Source organism: Lucilia sericata, unplaced genomic scaffold, assembly GCF_015586225.1.
Source record: "Lucilia sericata isolate MDLA Ls3-8-SP2 unplaced genomic scaffold, ASM1558622v1 Contig000293F_arrow, whole genome shotgun sequence".
Classification (NCBI taxonomy): domain Eukaryota; kingdom Metazoa; phylum Arthropoda; class Insecta; order Diptera; family Calliphoridae; genus Lucilia; species Lucilia sericata.
Window position 1 is genome coordinate 148,024 of NW_023994318.1, and position 26,037 is coordinate 174,060.

Below are 26,037 nucleotides of genomic sequence, written 5' to 3' on the forward strand. Positions count from 1 at the left end.
AGAATTTTTTTCAACTGTCAACTGACATATTAACAAAACAATCATCTGAACAGGTAAGATTTCGTTTTTAATTCCGAGCCGAAATTAAGTAATATGGCTCGGTCTGAATGGGCTTTAATTGAAACATATTTATAAAGCTTAAAATAAAAACCACCCTAATGGGTATTTACGAATAAAGTTTTGCGATGCATTGAATAAAAGTTTACAAACAAAATATTCCTAAAATTAAGATGGCTCAGTTCAGTTTTATAGAAACTTAATTCATTAAGGCAAATTTCATAAGAATCCGTTCATATTGGATCCAAGCTATAAGGTCCGCTTCAGAATATTACTTAAGCGCTCATAAATTATTTGAAAATTAATTTGTAACGATGAAATTACGTTTTATATGATCCAAACATCCACTTAATTTTTTTTAATCGGATCATAATTAACCCTATATATAAATTGTTCAACCCTTTGGATCTAATTTTGAAAACCTGACAATGGCAAAGAAAGTACTCCAGATTTCACTGTCTTCTTTACATGCTCTACATTTGTCTGAATCCGCACGTTCAATTTTGTATAGCTGTAACCATTAACCTATATGTCCTCTCAGAATACGTACCATTATACTAACCTCAGACTTGCACATTTGAGGTGGCTTTTCAAAAATCACTCTAATATGCATATTACTACTGTAATAAAGTTCAGCTTATCACAACGTGATTGAAAAATATCATCAAATAGATTGAATTTTTAAACCATTTATTGGTCCACAGAAATGGCACCCTTCTAATCTTCAAACCATTAAAAGTTTTATTTTATATACAATATGTATTATATATGTGCATAAGTTTTCTTTTTTCAGTACTCACACCTATTTTCATATATCTATGTATTATGTAGTAATATTAATAAGTGACTAAAAGGAAATTAAAACTTTAATAGTATTAACCATTGTTTAAGTTTCATCATGCCACTATGCCACTTTGTAATATGAAATAAAGAAAATTTTCAAAATCATCAGAATCTGATATGATTTTGTGTCTCGGTGTCATTTTTGCAAAAAAGTGATGATTTTCTCTGGCTCATATTTGCAAACCGTTCGGAATTTTCTCTTTAAGGCAAAGTTGTAACTCTTGTAATAAAAAACAAAAATTGTGAACAAGCTAGAACTTTGCCTCAGAGAGTAAATCAAAACTCCGAAAGGTTTGCTAGATATGAGCCTGAGAAAATGATCACATTTTTGCAAAAATGACAACGGACCTCAAATATTTGGGGCTCATAAGAAAGTGCATCAATTTGGGCAAAAGTGGGTGACACGGGTCTTCTTTTTTTGGTTTTTTATCCTGAATTGCTGTCAGTATATGGTTATATTTTCATGACTTAAAAAATTACACACAGTGTTATATGTACATGAGAAATCAGCACCAACATTTGACATTTAGTTATGTTACTACTGTCCAAATTTAAAATTTCCTGAACCTTAACGACTCCAATATTTTTTAAAATCTTAATTATATTTTTTATTACTTTAATAAAAAGAGATGTCTTCAAATGACAGAAAAAACTTCAATTTTATAAACTGACAAGTTGACTTGAAAAGCAGCACTGCAGCTTAATGAAAATGTTTATCTTTAAAATAGTTAATACTTAAATAGTTGTCATAAAACTAAAATAACTCGTTTAATTTTCAATTAGCCTACATATAAATATTTATATTTTGTTTTCATCTTAGTTTCATTGTAGTATTTTCATAGTACATATTTAAAATTTTTCTATATTGTTTAGGTTGGTACTGGTGGTATGGACTCAAAAGTTAAGGCTGCTACTTGGGCACTAGATCGTGGTGTCAGTGTTGTAATTTGTAATGGCATGCAAGAGAAGGCTATTAAAACTATAATTGGCGGTAGAAAAGTTGGAACATTCTTTACAGAGTCAACGGAGGGCTACACCACTCCTGTGGAAGAACTTGCGGAAAATGGTAAGTGCAAGTTTCATTTTATGTTTTGATTTTTTTCCTCAAATTCTAACTAGAAAGCTGGAATGTTTTATGTCCAAGACATGATGATGGGTTACGGTTGAGAGCACAATGAACTGATGCTGTTACAATGCTATAAAATGCATAGATGAGACTATGTGTAAACTTGTCCATTTTTTCGTTCTGTCCGAGGGTCCTTTGTTTTTTTTCCAGTTGTTGTTTGGTATCTGTATTTTGAATTGCAGTTAGTTCATTATTGTTTTTGTTGTTGTTTCTGTTTTGAATTTCCATTGACCATTAAGTCTCTGGTGTTTTGCTGTTGTTAATTCTTATATTGTATTTCATAGAACAACGAATATTTTCTATGTTGTGCCATTTACACTGTTGCATTGCGCAGAGATACTTAACGTGACCACTTAGTTTAGGTAAAAAATAAGGAATAGATTACCAGTAATAAGTACATTATGAAACAATCGATCGCCTGTTATATGTCCACTACTTAGTAATGCAGATGATATAAAGAAGACATTGAATAGTAATTTTTGAGTAAGTACAATTCATTCCATCCAGAAGGCAATGTTTCAAATATCAAATCAATCAACCTTTAAATACTTACACTGTATAGGGATATCAATATTGCAATATTTTCGAATATTGTTTAAGAGTTAAACGCCTAATGGTCATGTTAAGTAAAAATACTATGTATGTATGATACACATATAGGAAAGACTATAAGTGTATGGCTTTGTATTTGCATATTGTTAAAATATTCATTTATATTTGGATGCATGTACTTGTTGTATTTCATGCTATACGATGTGACTTGAAGTTTAATTGAATTATTCTCGGGTGAATAAGTGAGGCTTAACTAGAAAAATGTTCTCTTTTGATGGCATTGCAGTACAGTACACAACTCTATTATTTACTTAAATAAGAATTTTGATTCTTCAGGTCACCCCCTAAAGCAAAAGTTAAAGTTTACTTTAAATCTGCTAAAATTAAAAATGTTTTTTGTTGTTTTTCCATGATCGTATTAAAAAAAATTATAAAAAAAGATATAAAATCTTTTAAGAGTGAAATATTCAATTTAATTATTTCTTTTTATACAGACCACTTTCTACTTCTTCCCTATTTAAAATATGTATATTATTCAATTCACTATTCTATAAAGTTCGGAAACCCCTTTCAGTTTCATATTCTGTTTGTTTGCTGGGTTCATACATGTTAGATATATTACTTACAAAGTTTGTCATTAATTTTTGAAAAGTTGATACTATAGTCTAGTCTATAGTTTAGTCTATAGTCTAGTCTAGTCTAGTCTATAGTCTAGTCTATAGTCTAGTCTATAGTCTAGTCTATAGTCTAGTCTATAGTCTAGTCTATAGTCTAGTCTATAGTCTAGTCTATAGTCTAGTCTATAGTCTAGTCTATAGTCTAGTCTATAGTCTAGTCTATAGTCTAGTCTATAGTCTAGTCTATAGTCTAGTCTAGTCTATAGTCTAGTCTATAGTCTAGTCTATAGTCTAGTCTATAGTCTAGTCTATAGTCTAGTCTATAGTCTAGTCTATAGTCTAGTCTATAGTCTAGTCTATAGTCTAGTCTATAGTCTAGTCTATAGTCTAGTCTATAGTCTAGTCTATAGTCTAGTCTATAGTCTAGTCTATAGTCTAGTCTATAGTAGTCTAGTCTAGTCTATAGTCTAGTCTATAGTCTAGTCTATAGTCTAGTCTATAGTCTAGTCTATAGTCTAGTCTATAGTCTAGTCTATAGTCTTGTCTATAGTCTGGTCTATAGTCTAGTCTATAGTCTAGTCTATAGTCTAGTCTATAGTCTAGTCTATAGTCTAGTCTATAGTCTAGTCTATAGTCTAGTCTATAGTCTAGTCTATAGTCTAGTCTATAGTCTAGTCTATAGTCTAGTCTATAGTCTAGTCTATAGTCTAGTCTATAGTCTAGTCTATAGTCTAGTCTGTAGTCTAGTCTACAGTTTGTCTACCTTGTCTAGCTGAAAATTAGTTGTGCACTATAAAACCTAAAAAAGTATTACTTTTGTTATAAGTTAGTACTATTCCAAAATTTAGATTTTCAAACCATGGCTAAATGTAGGAACATTTAAGGTAAATTTTTCAATGATACGCATCTTCGTCTTATGCGATTTATAATTCATAGTTAATCATTGCAGTTTGGAAAGTTTATCAGCGTATCTAATCCTAAATGCAGAATCAGCATCTTGTGCTCTCAGCCATAACAAATGATAAAATAGAAGAACCGAAAAAGTTATAAACTTTTGTTTCTTATTCATTTCTTTCTATTTTCATATTGTACATACTTTGTGTTCTCTCCACCTTAAAAACATTTTCCTACTAACAACTATTTGTTGTAAATGATACTTTGGGTTGTTTGATTTTTTTGGTTTGTTATTGCAGCACGCATTGGCAGCCGTCAGTTGCAAGCACTGTCACCAGAGCAAAGAGCCAGTGCTGTTAACACGTTGGCTGATTTATTGGTAAGCCGGGAAGAGTATATATTGGAGGCCAACGCAAAGGATCTTGCTGAAGCGCAACGAAATGGTTTGGCCAAACCATTGTTGTCACGTTTGTCCCTTAACGCAGGCAAATTGAGAAATTTGTCAGTTGGTTTAAAACAGATTGCGGATGCAAGTCATAAAGTAAGTGCTACAAGTTAAACTTTATATATACTACTTTTTTCAGTTTTGTTTTGTCCAATATTTTTTCAAAGACACAAACTAGAAAGAGATTTAAATTTTTCCAAAACTCTTTTAAAGTTTTATAAATGAAAGATAGTAAACGTGAAGAAAATAAAATGCTTGTAATGCTTCATTGCAAAAAATAATAGAATACAAAAAACAAATTTTATGTATCTCGTTATGGTTTTATATTCTTGTGTTCTGTCTAACCTTCGAAACCAAATATAAAACATAATTCATAGGTACAGACCTGGGACGATTCCAATTTTGCAAAATAGATAGATAGATTGATTGATTGATAGATAGATAGATAGATAGATAGATAGATAGATAGATAGATAGATAGATAGATAGATATATAGATAGATAGATAGATAGATAGATAGATAGATAGATAGATAGATAGATAGATAGATAGATAGATAGATAGATAGATAGATAGATAGATAGATAGATAGATAGATAGATAGATAGATAGATAGATAGATAGATAGATAGATAGATAGATAGATAGATAGATAGATAGATAGATAGATAGATAGATAGATAGATAGATAGATAGATAGATAGATAGATAGATAGATAGATAGATAGATTTAAAAATACTTAAAAATACGGCCGGCTCTTAAAAGAAGTTTAATTTTTCATTAGATATGTATTTATAGCTGTAATTATTAAGCCCTTCATGTTCTGAACATGAGAAAAAAGTGCAAAGTCCGAAAGAAGTGTTGAAGTGTCTTGATTTTCTCAAAACGGTACTCCAACTGATCTTCTTACTATTTACAGAACAGTTATCCATTATTTCCGTTTTTGGAATTTTAGACAAAAATAGGCCGACTAGAAATATGGGGCGTGGCACTACCCATATGACTTAAATATACCAACAGGGGCCGTGGCACGTCAAATGTGAATTAAATACAAAAATTCGTACATCTAGGAAACCGCAAAAATTAGAATCCTCTAGCTCTATGTACAGCAGGGTGTTCATATTGAAATTACACATACTAAAAACACTTTTTCTGGCCAACATGATTATTTAGTTTAGGGATGATGAAGTATAGAACCATAAACTGAACGAACTATTGATCAATAAATATGTATGCACTCACAATATTTACAATTACTAAACTTTAAATTGACTAAAGTGACATTTAAAAGATTTACATATATTTCGAATCTTATTAGTGTGCGGTTGATGGTATTTATAATTCATCATTTTTATTTTATACTTTAGTCCAACAATAGACATAATTTACATTATATTTAGAAAAAAAAACTTTGTTTAACATTATAATATTTTTGGCATTTTTATTTTTTGTAGTGGGGGATATTATCAATAGCATGATTAATCCCCATGAAAATAAGTTATATTTATGCTTGTCCAGAGTAGCAAGATTTCATAAGTAATAAATTTTGTCAATCTTTAATTTACAATTTTATGGATACTCAAGTATACTTATATAATATAAAATTTTTAATGTACATACATACATACATTCATTAGATTGTTTTAAAAAGGAAGTTGCGAATTTTGTACGCACCTCTCTTGAATTCTTCCTGGGTTGTAAAAAATACTTTTAAAAAGTATTCTAAATTCCATATACAGCTGTCTGTCTGAAGAACGATTTTGTTTATAATGTGATGGGTGTTCCCCTGGCCAACTGATAACAAACGGCTTCACTCTTAACGAATATCGTTGTGTATAAATAATTGAACAAGTAACGTTCTTTCAGAAATATAAATTCCATTGTAATATCGAAAAATTTTTAACAATAAACTAAAATATTTTAAATTTCCGATTTTTTGACAATTTTAACAATATTTTGCTGATTTTGCCGATTTTTTAGGCCCAGTTTTGACGATTTTTTGTCTGGCAATATTTTTTTGGAGCACCCTAATATAAACACGTAATGTTTTGGATTATATGTACATTATATTATTTTAAACGTTTTAAATAATTACATTTGACTTATAGTGTTAAGAGTTTATATTCAGTAAACATGAACTATATGATGCCATTTTTGTTTTTATACCCTACACCACTTTAGTGGGGAGGGTATATTGGGTTTGTGCTGATGTTTGTAACGCACAATAATATTGGTCCTATACCCACCTTAAAGTATACCAAACGGCTCAGAATCATTTTCTGAGTCGATTTAGCTATGTCCGTCCGTCTATGTAAACCTTGTAATCAAACTACAGGTCGCAATTTTGAAGATAATTCAATGAAATTTGGTACATGATCTTCTATTGTCCCAGTGACGAAGCCTATTGAAAATGGTTAAGATCGGTCCATTATTTCACCTAGCCCCCATACAACTGAACCCCCCAATAGGGCTTTTAAAATTTGTAATCAAACTACAGGTCGCAATTTTGGAGATAATTCAATGTAATTTGGTACATGATCTTTTATTGTCCCAGGGACGAAGCCTATTGAAAATGGTTAACATCGGTCTATTATTTCACCTAGCCCCCATACAACTGAACCCCTCGAATAAGGCTTTTAAACTTTGTAATCACACTACAGGTCGAAATTTTGGAGATAATTCAATGAAATTTGACACATGCTCGTTTATGGTACCATAGACAAAGTCTATTGAAAATGGTTAACATCGGTCCATAATTTCACCTAGCCTCCATACGACTGAACCCCCCGAATAGGGCTTTTAAACTTTGTAATCAAACTACAGGTCGCAATTTTGGAGATAATTCAATGAAATTTGGCACATGATATTTTATGGTATCGTAGACGAAGCTTATTGAAAATGGTTAACATCGGTCCATTATTTCACCTAGCCCCCATACAACTGAACCCCCGAATAGGGCTTTTAAATCTTTTAATCAAACTACAGGTCGCATTTTTGGAGATAATTCAATGAAATTTGGCACATGATCTTTTATGGTACCGTAGACGAAGCCTATTGAAAATGGTTACCATCGGTCCATTATTTCACCTAGCCCCCATACAACTGAACCCCCGAATAGGGCTTTTAAAACTTGTAATCAAACTACAGGTCGCAATTTTGGAGATAATTCAATGAAATTTGGCACAAATGGCACGACAAAAAGCTACAATAACCAAGTTGTATACTAGACTTGATGACCCCCACGAATTCCATAATAATAGGTTCTCATATGACCCTAGCCCCTATGAAAAGCCCCCATCAAAATTTCACTTAAATGTCCACAATTTTATTCAACAATAAACGGCTTAAGTATGTATATCTAAGGCAAGGTACAATTCAACTTAAATGCTTTATTATGGCAAATAAATCACATTATATTTTTGACAAAGGTGTAGGGTATTATATGGTCGGCCACGCCCGACTATAATTTCTTACTTGTTTAGATTTACATATTTAACATAATTTGAAAAACTTCGAACTTCCTCTATGGAAAGGAGGGGTATTATGAGTTTGTACATGTGTTTGTGATGCATGCAAATAATATTCACCATAAAATAAAACATTCAACTAAGAACATTTTACTTTTGAAGCTATCTCGACCGTATAAAGGCATTAAATTTAATATTTGATATGTAAATATCAAATATTTACATTATTTTCATAATTATCCTGTTTTCCGACAGAGGTTCTTTTATCGAAAATTATAATAATGACTATAAACATATCTATATCTAGGGTATTATTAAGTCGCTCTGGTTAGTTCCATGATTGTTATTTACAACGCGTATATTTTGTATGTTTTCAGTTGCACAAAATTTTGAGCAACAGATATATTAAGTGTATGTTCAAACTTGTATATTTTATGTAGTAAGTCGATATAATCTCTTTTCCTTTAATAATTTCATTAAGTCACTCTAAGGATTTAAGCAGTTGAAAAGCGTTGCTATGCAAAGTTTTATAATTTGGCAATTTGCTAAGTAAAATATAAAAAATAATACTTCTTTTTAGAACACATACTAGTTGAAAAAAGAAAAAAGAATACTTCTTTTTAGAACACATACTAACAGTACTTCAAAAGAATTTATTCAGTCATTTTAACAGTTATTTTTTAAATTTATTATTATTATACCCTCCACCACCATCAGTGCACGGAGGTCAATTGCGGCCAAAAATGATTTCTTTCAATTATTTAATTCTGATAAATTTTTGATGGTAGATTATAGCTAACACTTCAAATCATATAATTTAAATCATATTTTGATAATTGCTTAACCTTGTGACTGTTTATACATGTGCAAAGTTGATAATATTTTGCCTGTCGTTTTAAGGTTTTTAAATTAGATTTTAGACACCTTTACATAAATGAAGGCTATGATTTCTCCTTAAAGTTTTTCTTTGTAAATTAGCACGTGTTTTAAAGTAGTCTTAGTAAGTGATCATTCCACGTGGTTATTGCGATTTTGTGCGGTTTAATTTTTTTCGATAAATTAAGTGATTGTGGCTTACTTTAAAAACTAAAAAAAAGCTATACAAATCCAAATTTTGAAAGACCGTAGAAAAGGAAAAGGGGCTATAAGAGGTTGGGTGAACATTGTATCTACTACTGTTATATATCAGGAATAAGTATTATAAATTTCATCTGCAACTTCCTGCAACTCTAGTAACTAGAGCATTTTTAATAAATTCGTCTAGTACAAATGCTGAACTTTTCCATATAATTCAACTTTATAAAAATAGGGAACGGGACGACATATCATCAATAGTACAAAATCAATTGGAGGAACGAAGGGTCAATTATGGACTGAACTAAATAAAATTTGACAGAAGGATTTTACCGCCTATAAAACTTGTTTATGTTGATATTTATGTTTATGCTGATATTTATCACTCAGTTAAATCCTTTTTCTTATGAACCCTCATATAGGGGATAGGATCAATTATGGACCAATTGTCATAAACTTTGATACACATATTTATGTTTATATAAAACTTGTTTATGTCGAATTCCATTGCTAGACAGATATTTTAAAGCCAGTAATGAGTGTTAAAGTAATTTTTTGAAAAGAACCTAATAATGGAGGTAGGGTCAATTATATACCAATTCTTATAAAATTTTATAGTGAAATTGAGGTTTCTTTAAAACTTGTTTGTGTCGAATTTCATTGCCATACAGATATTTTTAAGCCAGTAATGAGCGTTAAAGAAATTATCTGAAGGGGACCTTATATGGTAGGTAGGGTCAATTATGGACCGATTGCCACAAATTTGGTCTAGAGGTTTAGGTTCCTAAAAAAATATTTTGTGTCAAATTTCGTTGTATTACTAATATTTTTAACCCAATTATCAGCATTTAAGAATTATATACGCGGACATCGGGTCAAATATGAAATATTAATCTCAGACCCAACAAGGTATAGACATATGAATATTGTGGGTCCTTATAAAATTTTGAGTCGATTTAGCTATGTATGTTTGAATAAATAGTGATTAAATTTAGAGAGTCAAAATAATTCTTTAATGATTTTTTTCCATACATGGGCCAAATCAAAAATCGCACTTCCATCAATTTGGAAAATAGTTACTACCCAGCAAAAATAAAACGAAGTTCCTAAAGAATTTTCTGTCGAAGTGATGTTAAATGATCTTACATTTTTGTGAGTTAAAAAATATTATTTTATGGTTTGTGTGTCAAATTAGTAATATTATATAATATAATTCCATATAACTTCCGAAAAAGAACGTAAAAATTATTCTAATCCTATGACAAGTCTGTGTTACAATCATCACTTCTGCAGGTCTTTTTTAGTACTTCCATAGAGTAAATTCTACTTCTTTTTCGCTTCTTTGGAAGTTATTTTTAGCTGGGTAAGTGCATTTACATAAAACTGAAGTTAATCATCGTTTTTTCATTATTTCTTGTTAATTTTTTACAAAAAGTCGTGCAGATCAATGATTTTGTCCTACATAAACATAGATTTTGGTACAAAGATAAACAATGGAGAAAGTAGGAAAAATCGTATCACATCTTTTTACAAACAAAATTATATAAAAAGTTTTGTAATACATCTTTAATTCCATTTTCACATAGCTATAAATTATGTTAAACATTTATCATAGTTTAAGATTTGTTAAATTTAGTACATTATGTAACAGTCTGTTAAGTGTTAGTTCCGTTTTACATGGTATAGTTTAAGGCGTAATGAAAACGAAGAATATATTACGGTGAATTTAAATCCATCGTAAAAATTTGATGATTTATATAACCTGTTTCTGGTGGAGGGTATTTAAGATTCGGCGTAGGCGAATATAGCACTCTAACTTGTTTTTAATTATAAGCAGGGAAACCAAAATATGCAAATGCATGTTTTTTGTGGTGCGTCGTATGGACTCATAGATAAGATATTTACACGTTTCAGACCAATTTAAGAATTTTGGCATCGATTTGTTAGAGCATATTTTTGCATATTTTACCCATAAGAGCATAATTTTGCATGATTTGACTTTTGTAGCATATTTAAGGCATATTTTCGAGTTTTTAGAGCATATTTTACTCTTTTAGTGCATATTTTGAAGTTTTTCGCTTTTTTTAATTTTTGTACTTTATTTAAAAAAATAAAATTTAATTTTTTTATTTTTTTTTTAATTTTTTAGTCTATTTTACAATTTTGAAAAAAATTATATTCTTTGTAGAACTTGAAAACTGCAAAAATTACATTAGTCTCATGAAAACCTATGTTATATATTTTATTCAATAAAGCCACGATCGGCAACTCCTATACACTGTGTATTTTGACCGTTACTAAATTTACACAGACTACTCACACGCATAGAAAACACAATTCAGTCTCATATGAGCTGTTATTGAAAGAGGTTCTGTTGTCGCTCGTTTCTTGCTTTTGCAATGAAAATGAACGAAAATATGGATGATGGATAATTCTAATTATTGTTGTAATTTTTTAGCATCTACACTACATATTATGTAGTTTTTAGAATTATAAACTTTTTTAAATGTTTTTTCTTACAACTTAAGTAGCAAATTACAATAATTTACCAATATATACATGTACTTATGTTAAATCTTTACATTTTATATGTATATATTTTATTAAAAAGCTCATATTTCTATTTCAATATTTAAAATAAATATGTGCAAATAAGCCCAAAAACAATATGTGCTACTCTTAAACTAAAAAAAATATTAGTTTTGTTTTAGATTACTATTATTTCTAAATTTGTGTTTTTCAAGCCTGCCTTGTTGTGAAGATGAGAGTACAACTATTTTTCATTTCTTGTTTTTTTCGCTCTTACACTTATACAAGTTCAAAATATGGTAGTATATGTCTGCCGATCCCTGCAATAAAGCATTCAATTTTAAATCGGACATAAAACCGATTACTTTGGATTTCATGACACCAATCCATTTTTATCGTTTAAAAAACTAGTATTGATAACACTGTAAGTATGTCAAAAAGACACAGAAAAACACCGAGACACCTAAACTTAATTTTGGGTCGTAGAATCTAGTGGCTTACTCCGTTTCGAAAATTTAGGTCAAAATCGGGAGATATTGTGTTATAAAGTATGAACTGTTTTCTATGCGTGAAAGTTTTTTTAATTTAAATAATCAAAAAACACCTCAGAAACAATGTAAACTTTAAAATCTAATATCTCCCGATTTTGACCTAACTTTTCAAAACGGAGTATGCCACTAGATTCTACGACCGAAAATTAAGTTCACGTGTTTCGGCGTTTTTCTGTGTGAAGAAAAATGAATACAATTGGAAGAAATGTGTCAAACTTTTTCGTTTGAAATATGTTTTTTTGGGGACCAAATGGCTTCATGTTATTTATTGGTTATCTGAACGTAAAACAGAGTTCTATTAAAATAGTTCTTCAAACTATCAGATGAATCAATTATAAAAAATCTAGTAGGATGAAATATGACATTAAATATTTATTATTTCATTACAATTTCAGTCTTTTTAAGCTTTTCAATGTTAAAATATAATTTAAAATAATTATTTTTGGAGCATATTTTTTAAATTTTAAGAGCATATTTTAAGTTTTTTACGGCATATTTAAAGCGCTTAAAACACTTTTTTTAGAGCATGTTTTCGGTTTCCCTGATTATAAGTGTAACATTAAATTAACTAATAATAATTTAATTTGTCATAGCAATTGATTAAAGGTTTTTTAATTTTTCTGATATTGAACAAAAATAAATTTATTAGTAACTAATTAAGACTAGAGCCCTGCCTGAGTGACTTAAATAATAAACTAAAACGTTTGATTTTTTTCAAACACTGTGTTTTATGAATGAAATTAATAGTATATTTGAAAATCATTAGTGTTAGACAATACTCAGTCCAAATGATACAAGTAATGAGAGTGTTTGTGTGAAAGCAAAAAAAAAAGTAAGTTCGACAAATTAACAGATTTTTAGAATATTACTTCGAATTTTCGAACTTAATTTCGAATAGCCGAAGATAATATAATATATAAATTTCTGCCAATTTGGTCCACAGAAACTGGTTTTATCAGCTTAAATTTTTTTTCGAACATAAGTGCGAATTTTCGAAAATTTTTTTTTTTAGTTTTTTGGACTCAAAGAATAAGAAAAAATTTTCGAACATAACTTCGAATTTCCGAACTTAATTTCGAATATAATATTATCTTGTCATCAATTATACTCAAGTCTAGCAAGTTTCAGCGAATTCGGGCAACGGGAACTAGTATTAACAGCATTCAAAATGTTCACCATTTATTCAAGAAAAAGTTTGAATTGATTCATTCGATTCAAACAATCTATTTTGTATTGTTTTAACATAAACAAATTATTTACTCACTCGATTTGAATGTAGCTGCACATTCACTTGGTAGTACTCACAACGTTTGAGTATAACAAAACTTTGTAAATACTATTCTAAATGAGTTGAGTGCAAAACAATCACACATTGTGTGTAGCAAATAGAGATACTCATGCAGGGCTCTAGTATATACTAGGGTGATCGATTATTCGACATTTTCCAAAAACCGGTTTTCGAATAGTTCGAATAGTTAACATTTCAAAAAAACCGGTTGATATTTTTCAAATTCAGAAAAAACCGGTTAACCGGTTTTTCATAATAAATAAAAAAGTATATGTTAATTTGAAGAAATTAATGTTTATGTTTAAATTTGATTAATAAAACATGGCCCGAATTGATTTTTGACAGTTTAACAGATTATAACTTTAGATCTAGTCGTCTGATTTACATTATTTCTTTAATATAAAAAAAATTAGGAAAAAAGTGGACACTTCTTTTAAACATAAGGTACTATGTAATCCTAGCTTATTCTAAAGCCCTTTTAGGAAATTTTCATAGGCATTCCAACACTTCCATAATATTTCAGAGGTAAATTAATTATTGTAATTGGAATATAATCTTAAGATTAATAAAATTTTATCAAACAGTTATTAATTTTACAAATAAAATTTTTTAATTAATTAGGAAAATCAAAAAAGTTTAACCAATGGTGCTTTAGAAAAATATATCCTAGTTCTTGGACTCGAATATTTTTAAAATTTAAACGGGCTGTATTATTTACTTCAAAATTTCATTTAAATAATCTTTGAATACAAAGCAAATAAAAGTATTCGAAACCGGTTTTTAAAAAGTGAAAAAACCGGGTTATTCGATATTCGAAAAATCAACATTTAGAAAAAACCGACACTGGTAAAGCAGAAAAAACCGGTTTTAAAACCGGTTGAAAAATCGAGTCGATCACCCTAGTATATACATAATTAAATTATTGAAAGTTGTCCTGAAAACTTTTCAAATATTCTTCTGTAAATTAATAACAAATTTTTCATTAATATTAAATTCATTCATATTTCATAATTTCAAGAATATGAAAAATATGTTTAGGGTGGCCCCGTTCTTTTTGTTTTTCAAAATACAAATTTGATTTTTTCGAAACCATCGTTGTTCTGCATTCAAAATTTTATTTACAAATAAAATTAAATACAAACTAAGTTAATAGACTATCGGTGAAAAGATATGAATTTAATATGTATTAAAATTCTTGTTTATTGAGATTTTATGAGATTTAATGAGTAATCATTAAAAAAATCCGAAAAGTTAAAAATGTGTTATAATTTTTAAAATCGTAAATAAATGTTAGAACAAAAATAAGTATTGAGAAATGGTGTCTTTGAATGAACTTTATTTTAATTTTAAGCGGAAAAATCAGCAATTTCTATTTTGTGACCACCTTAATTTACATATAATAACAAAATTTTTGACAAAATTCTGTAAAATACATTTTAAATTCTTTTATAATCAGTATTTATCCAACATTAAATGAACATTACAGGTGCCCAAATAATATGCATTCTTTTTGAATGAGTCTCATTTTGTTCACTAGTGTCTGCAACCAGTTGTTGTAAGATTTTAGTCCAACCGAATGACGGGAAAAAGTGTAAAATTGCGTAAAGGATAGGACTTTGTTTGATCTCTAAAAAAATTTTACCAAATAAAAATTATGTTTTCTTAACATTTCGATCAAATCTTATCTTCTAGAACAATTATAAGAAAATATAATATAAATGCACAATTTTTGAATGGATCAAAAGAAAAGTCATACGATTTACCCACTTTTAAACATTTTAATCAATTTTCGGCACGAGTTCCCGTTTTCCGATTGGGCTATAATTTTACACAAGTAAGGTTTAGACACCAAAAAATAAAATCCATTCAAACAAAATAATTATTTTTTTGGGCGCTCTAATATACATACACATAAACTTGTTTTTAGCACTAATGGCATTTCGATTAGAATATTCGTATGGAATTCAAAAATTTAAACTTATTGTTTGTAGAATAATAAGGAAAAACTCAAGTAGTGAAAATGAAGAAGCAAACACTTGTTAAACGATGCTAGTGCATGTTAAACTTTACCTTTTGAGTAATATTTCAGTTTTTAGTTCTAACGAAAAAAAAAAAACATCATAAAGTATTTACTGAATTTATGAAAAATAAATGTTATTGTAAAAGTTCCATTCAAAATTTTACACTTACAAAAATGCATTATAACTTTAGTTATATTGTCTAAAGTTATAATGCATTTTTCTAAATCGGTAAATTTTTCGATTTCATATTGTTATTAATTGTTATTTCTGAAAATTTTAATTAATTGAACCTGTCATTTCGAAAGAGCATAAGTCCATCAATCCAAACTCTTTTCATGGAAAATATTTTTTGGTAAAAACAAAAACCTTATATTGTATTCACTTAATGTATTATCGTTCGATGTTCAGAAATACAGTTTCCTGGACGTAATTCCTAAGAATTTTCCTATCAGTGTTCGTGAGGGATGTTATATCCGGAATGATATCACTCCCAAGATATTTGGATCTAATTTTGGCGAAAGCCTGACTGAAAGTGCTCCATGTTATATCCGGAATGATATCAATCCCAAGATATTTGGATCTAATTTTGGCGAAAGCCTAACTGAAAGTGCTCCAGAGTTTTACTGTCCTCTCTACATGCTCTACATTCGTCTGAATCCGCAAGTCCAATTTTGTATGGGTGTGCCCGTAATCCTATGTGACCACTCAGAATACGTACCATCATACTAACCTTAGACTTGTTCATATTGAGGAGGCTTCCCGACCTGCTCTCGTTAGGGTTCTACCCATGTTTTTGTTATTCCAGGAGACCTTATGGGTTTCTCTCACCCATAATTTTAATAAATTTTCCTTCGTCGCGTCAAATGGTTTTTCGTTCGTCAGGTTAACTACCTCGAGCTCCCTTTCATTTAAAGCTATTATATTCGCTCATTCATTGCCGACTACCCATTTGATGTGAACCTTACCTCCGAGAGAGTATTCGATTAGAGCTTTTTTAGAATCCCACACGGACTTAGATTTATCTTTATCATTTGATATCGCCGTAATTGCCTTCAGCCTGTCGGTAAATATGTTAAGTCATGTGGGCGGCAGACTTCTGCCTGGAAGCTAGTGTTGTGATTAGGTAAACTGTAGTATATTTATGTTTTTGGGTCATCAATATAAAACCCCAGGCCTACTTTGTCCCCCAATTTAGAGCGATTTGTGTAGCAACAGATTCCTTCTGGTATTTGGTCCGTTTGACCAAGTCATTTTAACTGGGATCAACGTTTCAAAATTTCCGACATATTTTGTCTCTGGTATGCGATAGGGCACGCCCGATGATTGTGTATAGCCTTCCAATGTGTTCAATATACATTGATGACGTCTCCTATAATCGCCTTTGGCCAGTTCGCTTAATGTTATGAGCCGTTCGGCTGTAAGTGCCGCCTCATATCTTATATATGTTTCAATGGGTGGAATATCAAGCATTGTATCCAGAGCCTTGATTGACGTAGTGCTCAGCAGCATGTACGCTGAACTCCCTGTAGTTGTTTGATATTACTAAACCTCAAGGTTTAGTCCAGCTCAAGGCCGTGTTCAGAGCCTTTTCAGCCCTTCTACACAAGTAATATGGATCCTTTCCCCTAAGAAGTATTACGACATCGTCTGCATAGCAGACAGGTCTAAGTCCTTTCTCGGTTAGGGTCCTTAGGAGGCTATTTGTTGTGGTTATCCAGAGTAAAGTAGACAAAATGCTGCATTGTGGTGTACCGCGAAATACAAAGGGTATTTCGCGGTACTTGTGATTGTTATATCGTACATCTGACAGCTTATCCATATGTTCCTTAGCATGTAGTTGGTCCAGTTACGGAGCGCCCGGTCAGCATAAAACTGGTCTAAGGATTGGATAAGAGTATTAGTGTGCACGTTATTGAAGGCGCCTTCGATGTCAATGCATACCACCAGTGTATAAAGTTTGCTATCGAAGGATTCACCTATATAGTGGACTACTTCATTCAACGCCGTTTCTACCGATCGTCCCTTTACATAAGCATGCTGCTTATATTTGAGATCTCTGTCTTTAAGAAGGAAGGACGTAAGACTTGTCGGTCGTTAGGACTTAGGGATCGCATAGCTAGGTTTCAGTTGTAATAACTATTTCTGTCTGGAGGAGCCTCCATTTCCTCCAATATCGCTTCATCTATGGTACCAGATATTATAGGAGGAAAATTAGAGTCCATTAGGAGTTTTATTATCTCCTCCAGCATCCTGCCCGTGTCATCGATCTTAGATTCCTGTTGGACATGCAAAAATTAAAGTAGTAAAGAAAATATTTGTTAAAATATAGGCCCAGAAGGAGAGGACGAGTGGCATGAAAATCTCCATAAATATTCTATGTTGATTGGAGAATTTCAATTTTCGAAACGAATACGATTTTGTTTAAGTGACTACTACTAACTAATTTGTGTTGACAGATCTATATATCTTCAGTGTATGGATGTATGTACCTTTATGACAAATTTTTGTGTTTTTTGTATACTGGCGTGTGTATGTAGATTGATTTAGGGTAAAACTTTAGTCATTACATCAGTTAAGTGAAGTAAGAAAATTTCATTATAAAAAGGATATATAAAAAAACACTGCCATACAATTGATTTATAAAAATATGAAATTTATGAAAAAGTCACAAAATAATGAATGAAAAACTCAAAGTTAACAAATCTTAAATTGGATTTGTTGGACAATTTAATGAATGAATAAAAATAAAACTTTTTAATATAAATTTAAATAACTTAAAAGCATATTTAAATTTATTGACTATTCAGTGCACAATTTAATTTTGCAAACAATACGATGAATATTAAAAAAGTATTTACATAAAAAACTTTCGTTAAAATATAAATTATATTTTAAATTTAATTTGAAATATACAAAAAAAAAACGCTAACAGTTTTTAATCAAAAGTTAATAAGTAATTTAAATACAAATTTTCTGGTTCAACGCCCCATTAAAAACTTTAATTCGTAATTACATATTTGTATAGAAATAAGTGTGATTCAAATACGCGGCTGTAAATAATAATTTATTTATAGTATTTTTTTATCGGCTAAACTAAGCAGTTTTAATAATTTGACTCAAGTGATTATTATTAACTGTACACCACTATTGTCTGTAGGATCGACGCATGTTTTGTAGCCAACAGTTAAAGAAAAACCCGAATTTTGGATTATGACAGTTTTGCAGTAAATGAGTCATATATTTTTTAAAGTTTTGATAAAATAAAACTTAAATTCTTTTTTTCACAATTTTGAATTGTGATTTCTGTAAAGTTATTCTCAAAAATGATTGATGCATTTATTACTTTTTTTTACAGAATGTTGGCCGTGTTTTAAGACGCACCCGTTTAGCACAAAATTTAGATTTAACCCAAGTCACTGTTCCTATTGGAGTGTTATTGGTAATTTTCGAATCCAGACCAGATTCACTGCCACAAGTTGCTGCCCTAGCCATGGCTTCGGCCAACGGTTTACTCTTGAAGGGTGGTAAAGAAGCTGCCTATAGTAACAAGGCCCTTATGGAATTGGTGAAAGAAGCACTGAAAACTGTAGGCGCTGAAAAATCTGTGTCTCTGGTATGTATATATAACATTTGCATATTTCTTTAATAAATCATTAATGATAAAATACAAACAAAAATTTAACAGGTTTCCACGCGCGAAGAAATCAGTGATTTATTGTCAATGGAAGATCATATTGATTTGATTATACCACGAGGCTCATCTGATTTGGTGCGCAACATTCAAGAACAGTCAGTACATATTCCCGTATTGGGACATGCTGAGGGTGTTTGTCATGTTTTCATTGATAAGGATGCTGATATACAAAAAGCCTTAAAAATAGCCCGTGATGCCAAATGTGATTATCCAGCAGGTAATGGAAACAAAACGGAAATTGAAATTGTTTACAATTTCATAAGAATAATAACAAAAACATCAATGACAATAACACAAATATTTATTTGTACACTCTTACATACCTTTTTATTCTGATATTTTATATATACAACTAATGTAATTGAAAAATTCCAAACTGGGGGGGCAAATAATAAAGACATTTTTTACATTTCTTTATTTTAGAAATTTGTATTTGTGCTTCATTTTACGCTGCTTTCATTGTATTGCTGATTATCTTGTTTTTTTTTTCATTCATATTATCCTTCTAATTAAAATTCTTTCCCATACATAAACATTTAGAATTTTATTACTTTTCAAAACTTTTATGATAACTACACTCGTTTTTAATGAATTACTGCCATTTAATGGAAGCAAACACTTCAAACAATTTTCACAAACCACAAAAGTTGTCAACTTTTCTTCGTCGTATAGTGTTTATATGTTTGTGAGTTCTTGTTGCACATGTACATATTTATTAAAGTTAGATTGTTTTAAACACCGTTTCCTCCTTGATTGCGCTGTGTCCACGTATTCGTCCATTCTGGGAACATCCCAAACATAATGAGTAATCCAGACACATATTTTCCCGAATTGCTTTTTATGCAAAATTGTATCACACTATTGGTGCATAATCAACATACTAATGTCGATATTCCAGGAGGATTGTTATATAGGTGATATCATGATCTCATTTTCTATATCAAGAAATCTTCAGTATATTCATTTAGGAGCTTTCAGAAGAGAAAATGGACATGTATATGTAGTAGATCGTGTTAGCATCTAATAAGAACCTAGAGTATAACAAACTTTACTTCAATTTCATCGAATTATGTTCAAAAAAAATATTTTTGTAATCTGTTAATAAGATTTACGTGGACAAACGGATTTTATTAAATAGACTCAAACAAATTATCATTTTCACATACTATTACAAATGGTGTAGTACTTAAAATTGTTTAACTTTTATGTTATTTAAAAAAAATTACGAGTTGTATGAGAATGTGGGAATATGTTAATGGGAATCTAAAAATTCGTATGAATTTATATCATCCATACATTAGGGAACTTTACTTTGCAATTTTCAAGCATATTTTTATTTGTATATATACTGAAGTTCTACCACCTGTTTTGTTTGTTTGTGTGAATGAGTGAATCCTTTTTTGTATGAGAAAAGAAAAACTAACAATTTTCCACAAAGTTTTAAGAGAAATTGTTATTGATACAAACACAAGTACTTATTACACAAACCTCTTAACACATATACACAGTGTGTCATAAAAGTCTTTTAAAAAATATATTATTTTGTTAATTGTCTTTACATTTATCTATTGAAAATTTGTTTCTTATCTTGTTTATATAATTAAATTAGTTTTGACTGCTTAAACTGTATTCAGGAAAGCCACTTGTATAGTGGATAGATGAATTTGTGAATCGATTTTGGTCATTTTCTCTACCAGAAACTTGCATCAACAGAAAATATGTATGCAAAATTTTAGCTCTCTAGAACGAATATAGTTACACGCAGAAAAAAAAGTACTTGCGGCAACCAACATATTATGGTTAAAATTGTGATTGTAGTATAAACATATTTTGGTTTTTGTAACTATTTTAAAATATCATATTATGATTAAATACATTTGCAAAATTTGTCATAATATTTTTATATGTACATAATCATATTATGATCCAAAAAGATCATAATAGACCCAAGTGCTCTATAACAATTTTGTTTAAAATGTTGAACGCGGCATTCGAACACATTTAATTGGTGCCAAGTTTGATTTTGGGCAATTTTTCATTTCTAAGATAATTTCAAAAAACCAGGGTCTTCGAACGCTACAAAAATAGAAAATGTTTTTTGGACAACAATTCAATCGTCGATATCTGCGAAACCAGTGGTCGTATTTCAATGAGACCAATTTTAAAATGTTGTTAACTGATGTCTCCTTAAAATGGTTATAAAAATTATTTATACTTTTCTTTGGAAATTTAATTTTAATCATGTTTGGACGCTAAATTTTTTCCTTCATGATATATTTGTTTTTCCTGTGTACAAATACAAAAGATGTAAAAAAATACAGTCGGGCATGGTCGACCGATAAACACACTTAAGCAATTTGTTGTTAAAAATAAAAAAGTGGTGTTATATGTATGGGTACTAGGATTATATATAGACTTAACCTCATGAAATTTTGTGGTTTGATTTACGTTTATATAAAACTTATACCTAATTTGAACACAATATTATTGTTTATAAGAAAGTTATGGACTTTTAAGTAATTTGCAGAAAAATTACTTTGTATGGGGGCTAGGGTCAAACGAGGCCCAATGATTGCAAAAATCGCCAGTACAATAAAAGTTTTAGATCTGCCGAATGTTTTTGAAATACTAGTATATTTAACTAAATGATGAGTCCTAAATCGTTATTTAGAGGTCAGTTTTTATAGGACCTATGTGAAATAATGGACTGACTTTAAATATTTTCAACACACTTCGTCTTTAGTATAATAGAAGACCATGTTTCAAATGTTGTTAAATTATCTCCAAAATTCGAAAGTAGGGTTTTTCTTTGTTTAATCTTGGTAGATCTCCTTATGGAAATGCAAATATGTATGTATATAGAGTTAGAATCTGAAAACCATACAGAATAGACATAATTTTGTGGGTCACCGACCAATATTTCTATGTGTTACAAACGGAATGACAAATTCAATATGCTCTCAATCCCATCATCAAGGATAAAACTGATTTATTCGATATACAAAATATTCAAAGGACTTTTTAAACACACTGTATACACTTCAGTAGTATGTTTTGTTTCTAACAAGAGATTTTAAAGCAAGTCTCGAGGAAAAAAAAACTTTACTATTTACTTTAGTTGTGTTAAAATAACATAAATATGTATGTAAAGAATTAAAGTTTGTATGAGTGTTGCAATTATTTTTCAAGCACGTTCACCACTTATTGCTTCAACAACAATGTAATGCTTATAAGTTAAAACATATTTCGAGTTGACAATTTTTCATTTGGGTCATCTTTGAAATTTTCATTTATTTAATTATTTAATTTTTCCAAGATTATGATGACAATAAATTTGACATAAAGACCTGAATAAGTAAAATATTAATAATTGAAACACTTTAAAACTGCAGGGCAGTCATAAACACCTTCACCCACAGTTTAGTCCATATCATATATACACAGATACATATATCAAATATGCCCTTAACAAAAATATTAAATTGAATTTTATGTTCGCAAAATTTTTACACACAAACCCTCGTTAAAGTTCATGCTAACAAACATACACTCATATAAAAGTAACATTTGTCTAACTTTTGCAATGAAAATTATTAATGCACTTATTCGTGAATCATTTTAGCTTGCAACGCCATGGAAACTCTACTCATTCATGAGGACTTAATGAGCGGCGACATTTTTAACGATGTGTGCAACATGCTGAAACGTGAAGGGGTCAAGATTTATTCTGGACCAAAACTTAATCAAAAGCTTACCTTTGGTCCCCCTGCTGCCAAGAGCCTCAAGCACGAATATGGAGCTTTGGAGTGTTGCATTGAAATCGTTAAAGACCTGGACGATGCCATTAATCATATACACACATTTGGCAGTGGTCATACCGATGTTATTGTAACGGAGAATGGTGAGTACACAAGTATAAGTATAGTAAGTATGAACATCATATGACTTAATCCCATACACATCTATAAGTATGCACATAAAATATTTGACAATATGATATATGTATGTATTAGAAACTATAGTATAAATCAGGAATGGAAAATCGAGGTCCATTACTTTATCTTGCCAATAACTTATGATAGAATTTTATAGTCTAGATACTTTGATTCTCGTTACTACAAGTTTACGGAAAGATAAGCTAGCGAAAAAGCTCCTTACCCTTTATCGGTAACCTTTAACAAAAGTACAATTATAATAACGGAAAACCCTTTATCTGAATTATAAAACCTACCTTTAGTTTTTGGCAACTTGTAATAATGGATCTTAAAATAATATTATTAAGTTTTCCATTCCTGACATAAACATACATGTATGTATTGAATTATGGTATACCATGTATACTCAATATAGTAACAATTTAAAAATTAATAGAAGCATGTATACAAATTGTATTTTCGATTGGAGTTTATTCATCCATATTAAAAACCCAACCAATCATAACGCTTTCAAACACAGTTTGTCTATGTTTGGAAAATGGAGCACTTGTGATACTAGTTATCTATAATTTCTGAATCTTTGTAAGTTAAAAGTCAATAGGCAATTATATATATGAATAAAATCAAAAATTTTTAAGAATCTTTGAAAGTAAAAAGTCTTGTATAACGTTAATTTTTTAAAATAAGGAAAATTTTGATATATTGTAGTATAGTTTACTAAAACACATTTGTGTTCAAAATTTATTACTTATCCTTTAAAAAAATGCTTTGAAACTTACCAGAGTTTTTCATTAATATCGAAACTGTACTCTCAGTTTTTGTACTGAAAATAATCCATGCTTAATATATACGAAAGATGTCGAACATTGTATGAAACGCTTCGTGGTTTTCTTGAAATTTTCCCAGTGCCTACCTGTATGTCTGGAAGGAACTATAGGCTACTTTTTTAAATGGGCGAGGTGCCACGCCCACATCCAAAATAAGAATAAAAAGTAGCATATCTCAGAAACTCCAATAGCTAGAGTACCCAAATTTTGTATGGACTACCTTGATATCCATATGAATATATAACTATAAGAAAATATTAAATTAGTATTTCTGAGAAAATATAACAGTTAGTTAGAGTCCTTAATTTTTTCGGAGCTATGGAGCAAATAATGGAAGGACTAACAAGGACTGAAACTATTAGATCTAAATTCCTCATTCTTTGTACGAACTTTGGCATAAATGTGAATATATGGTTAATAAATTGGCGGACTAGCAATCTAGCGTGAAATCTCCCATATGTATTAAACATAACATTTCTTTTGTCTGGGAAATATTAGAGCTAGACATTTTGAACAAAGGACTTTAACATCTACGTGAACATTTGGGAGAAAAATGGTCGGAATTTCATAAGGGGGGCTTGAAACCTCTCATATGAATTAAATACTAAAATTCGTATGTTTAAGAAACTATAAGAGTTAGATTCCTCAAATTTTGCACGAAGAACTTAGACATTCATGTGAACATATAGGGAGAAATAGCGGACTTTCCGTAGGGGGCAGGGCACCCCCCACATAAATTATACAAAAATTCGTATATTTGGGAAACTATTAGATTGCACTATGCAACAAAAATAAATACCTGGGAAGTGATACTATTTTTCTGAAAGGCGGAACCGAGTGGAACAAGAATGTTTTTTTGAAATTTGCCAAACACCTCCAAAATCTTGAGTTACGGGTAAAAAACCTTTAAGCTCTTAAAAGTCAGTAACTTAGATGCATCTCAACCGATTTTAAGTTTCTCCACGGATTTAAAAAGCAAAAGCTGAGGCCTTTATAATGACATATATGTATAATGTTTAAGTAACCCGGAGAGATATGTGTGAATTTCATCAGCAAAAATATTTTTGATTTCAGTTTTGCAAAGTTGTACAAGTTTGGAGATGTTTTTTGAAAGTATTTTATATAGGAACCGTACTATTAATTAATTGATTAGAAACCCAAGTCTATTCATGAATAAAACTTAACTGTGTTTTTAAAAATCCGTTTGCAATTGACAGAATTATTGATAGTTTTCTTAATACAAAATTGTTTAAAAACTGATTTTTTGAAGGATGCTTTATATGGGGAATAGGGTTAAATATGGACCGATCCTCGTAAAATTTGGTGAAAAGATTTATGTTTATATAAAAGTAATTAATGCTGATTACGTTGAAAATATAAAGTAATTATCGCTTTAACTACCAAGTACTCAACTATTTAGCAGGAATTATTTAAAAATCTAGAAAAAACTTTAATTTTATATATACGATTATAATCCGATTTAATATGCAATTTTTTATTAACAGAATCCTCTGCTCAACACTTTTTGAATTCGGTTGATAGTGCTTGTGTATTCCATAATGCTAGCTCTCGTTTTGCTGATGGTTTCCGCTTTGGCTTAGGAGCTGAAGTAGGTATTTCAACTGCACGAATCCATGCTAGAGGACCAGTAGGTGTAGAAGGACTCCTAACTACCAAATGGATTTTGAGAGGTGAAGATCATACGGCAGCTGATTTTGCAGAGGGTGGTAAAAGTGTTTGGCTACATGAATCGTTGCCTATTTAAGTGCAATAAATTAATCTGTAACATTTTTAAACTTTTATCCTTTTGTAACCTAAATATACGTACATAAATAGATTTTTTTATAAAACATTATCTTTATGTGTTTTATTTTTGTACAAGTATTTATTAATATTAAGTTAAAACAATTATTTTAAGTTTTGCCTGCCTCTTAAAAGTCCTTAAAAATATTCAAACGCTTTGATGGCTTTTTTAAATATGTACTTGGGTGATTGCACATCTTTGTAATTTCAATTTAATATTCTTTTTTCTTTTTAACATAAAATGGGAATTCATAAAAATAGTTCACAACATTTCATAAGCTTTTAATATGTTCTGTTTCCATGTATACGTAT

General features: G+C 30.0%; 1 protein-coding gene across 1 annotated transcript in view; it reads left to right on the top strand.

Annotated features, from left to right (window-relative positions):
• The window catches only part of LOC119603319 (delta-1-pyrroline-5-carboxylate synthase), a 56,151-nt gene extending 30,374 nt beyond the window's left edge, over nucleotides 1–25,777 (top strand). The window contains exons 7-12 of the mRNA XM_037955324.1: nucleotides 1,774–1,966; nucleotides 4,389–4,630; nucleotides 18,822–19,079; nucleotides 19,152–19,377; nucleotides 22,783–23,061; nucleotides 25,428–25,777. Of these exons, the coding sequence (XP_037811252.1) occupies nucleotides 1,774–1,966; nucleotides 4,389–4,630; nucleotides 18,822–19,079; nucleotides 19,152–19,377; nucleotides 22,783–23,061; nucleotides 25,428–25,687 (1,458 nt within the window). The 3' untranslated portion in view covers nucleotides 25,688–25,777. The remainder of the gene's footprint in view (nucleotides 1–1,773; nucleotides 1,967–4,388; nucleotides 4,631–18,821; nucleotides 19,080–19,151; nucleotides 19,378–22,782; nucleotides 23,062–25,427) is intronic.
• The last annotated feature ends 260 nt before the right edge of the window (nucleotides 25,778–26,037 follow it).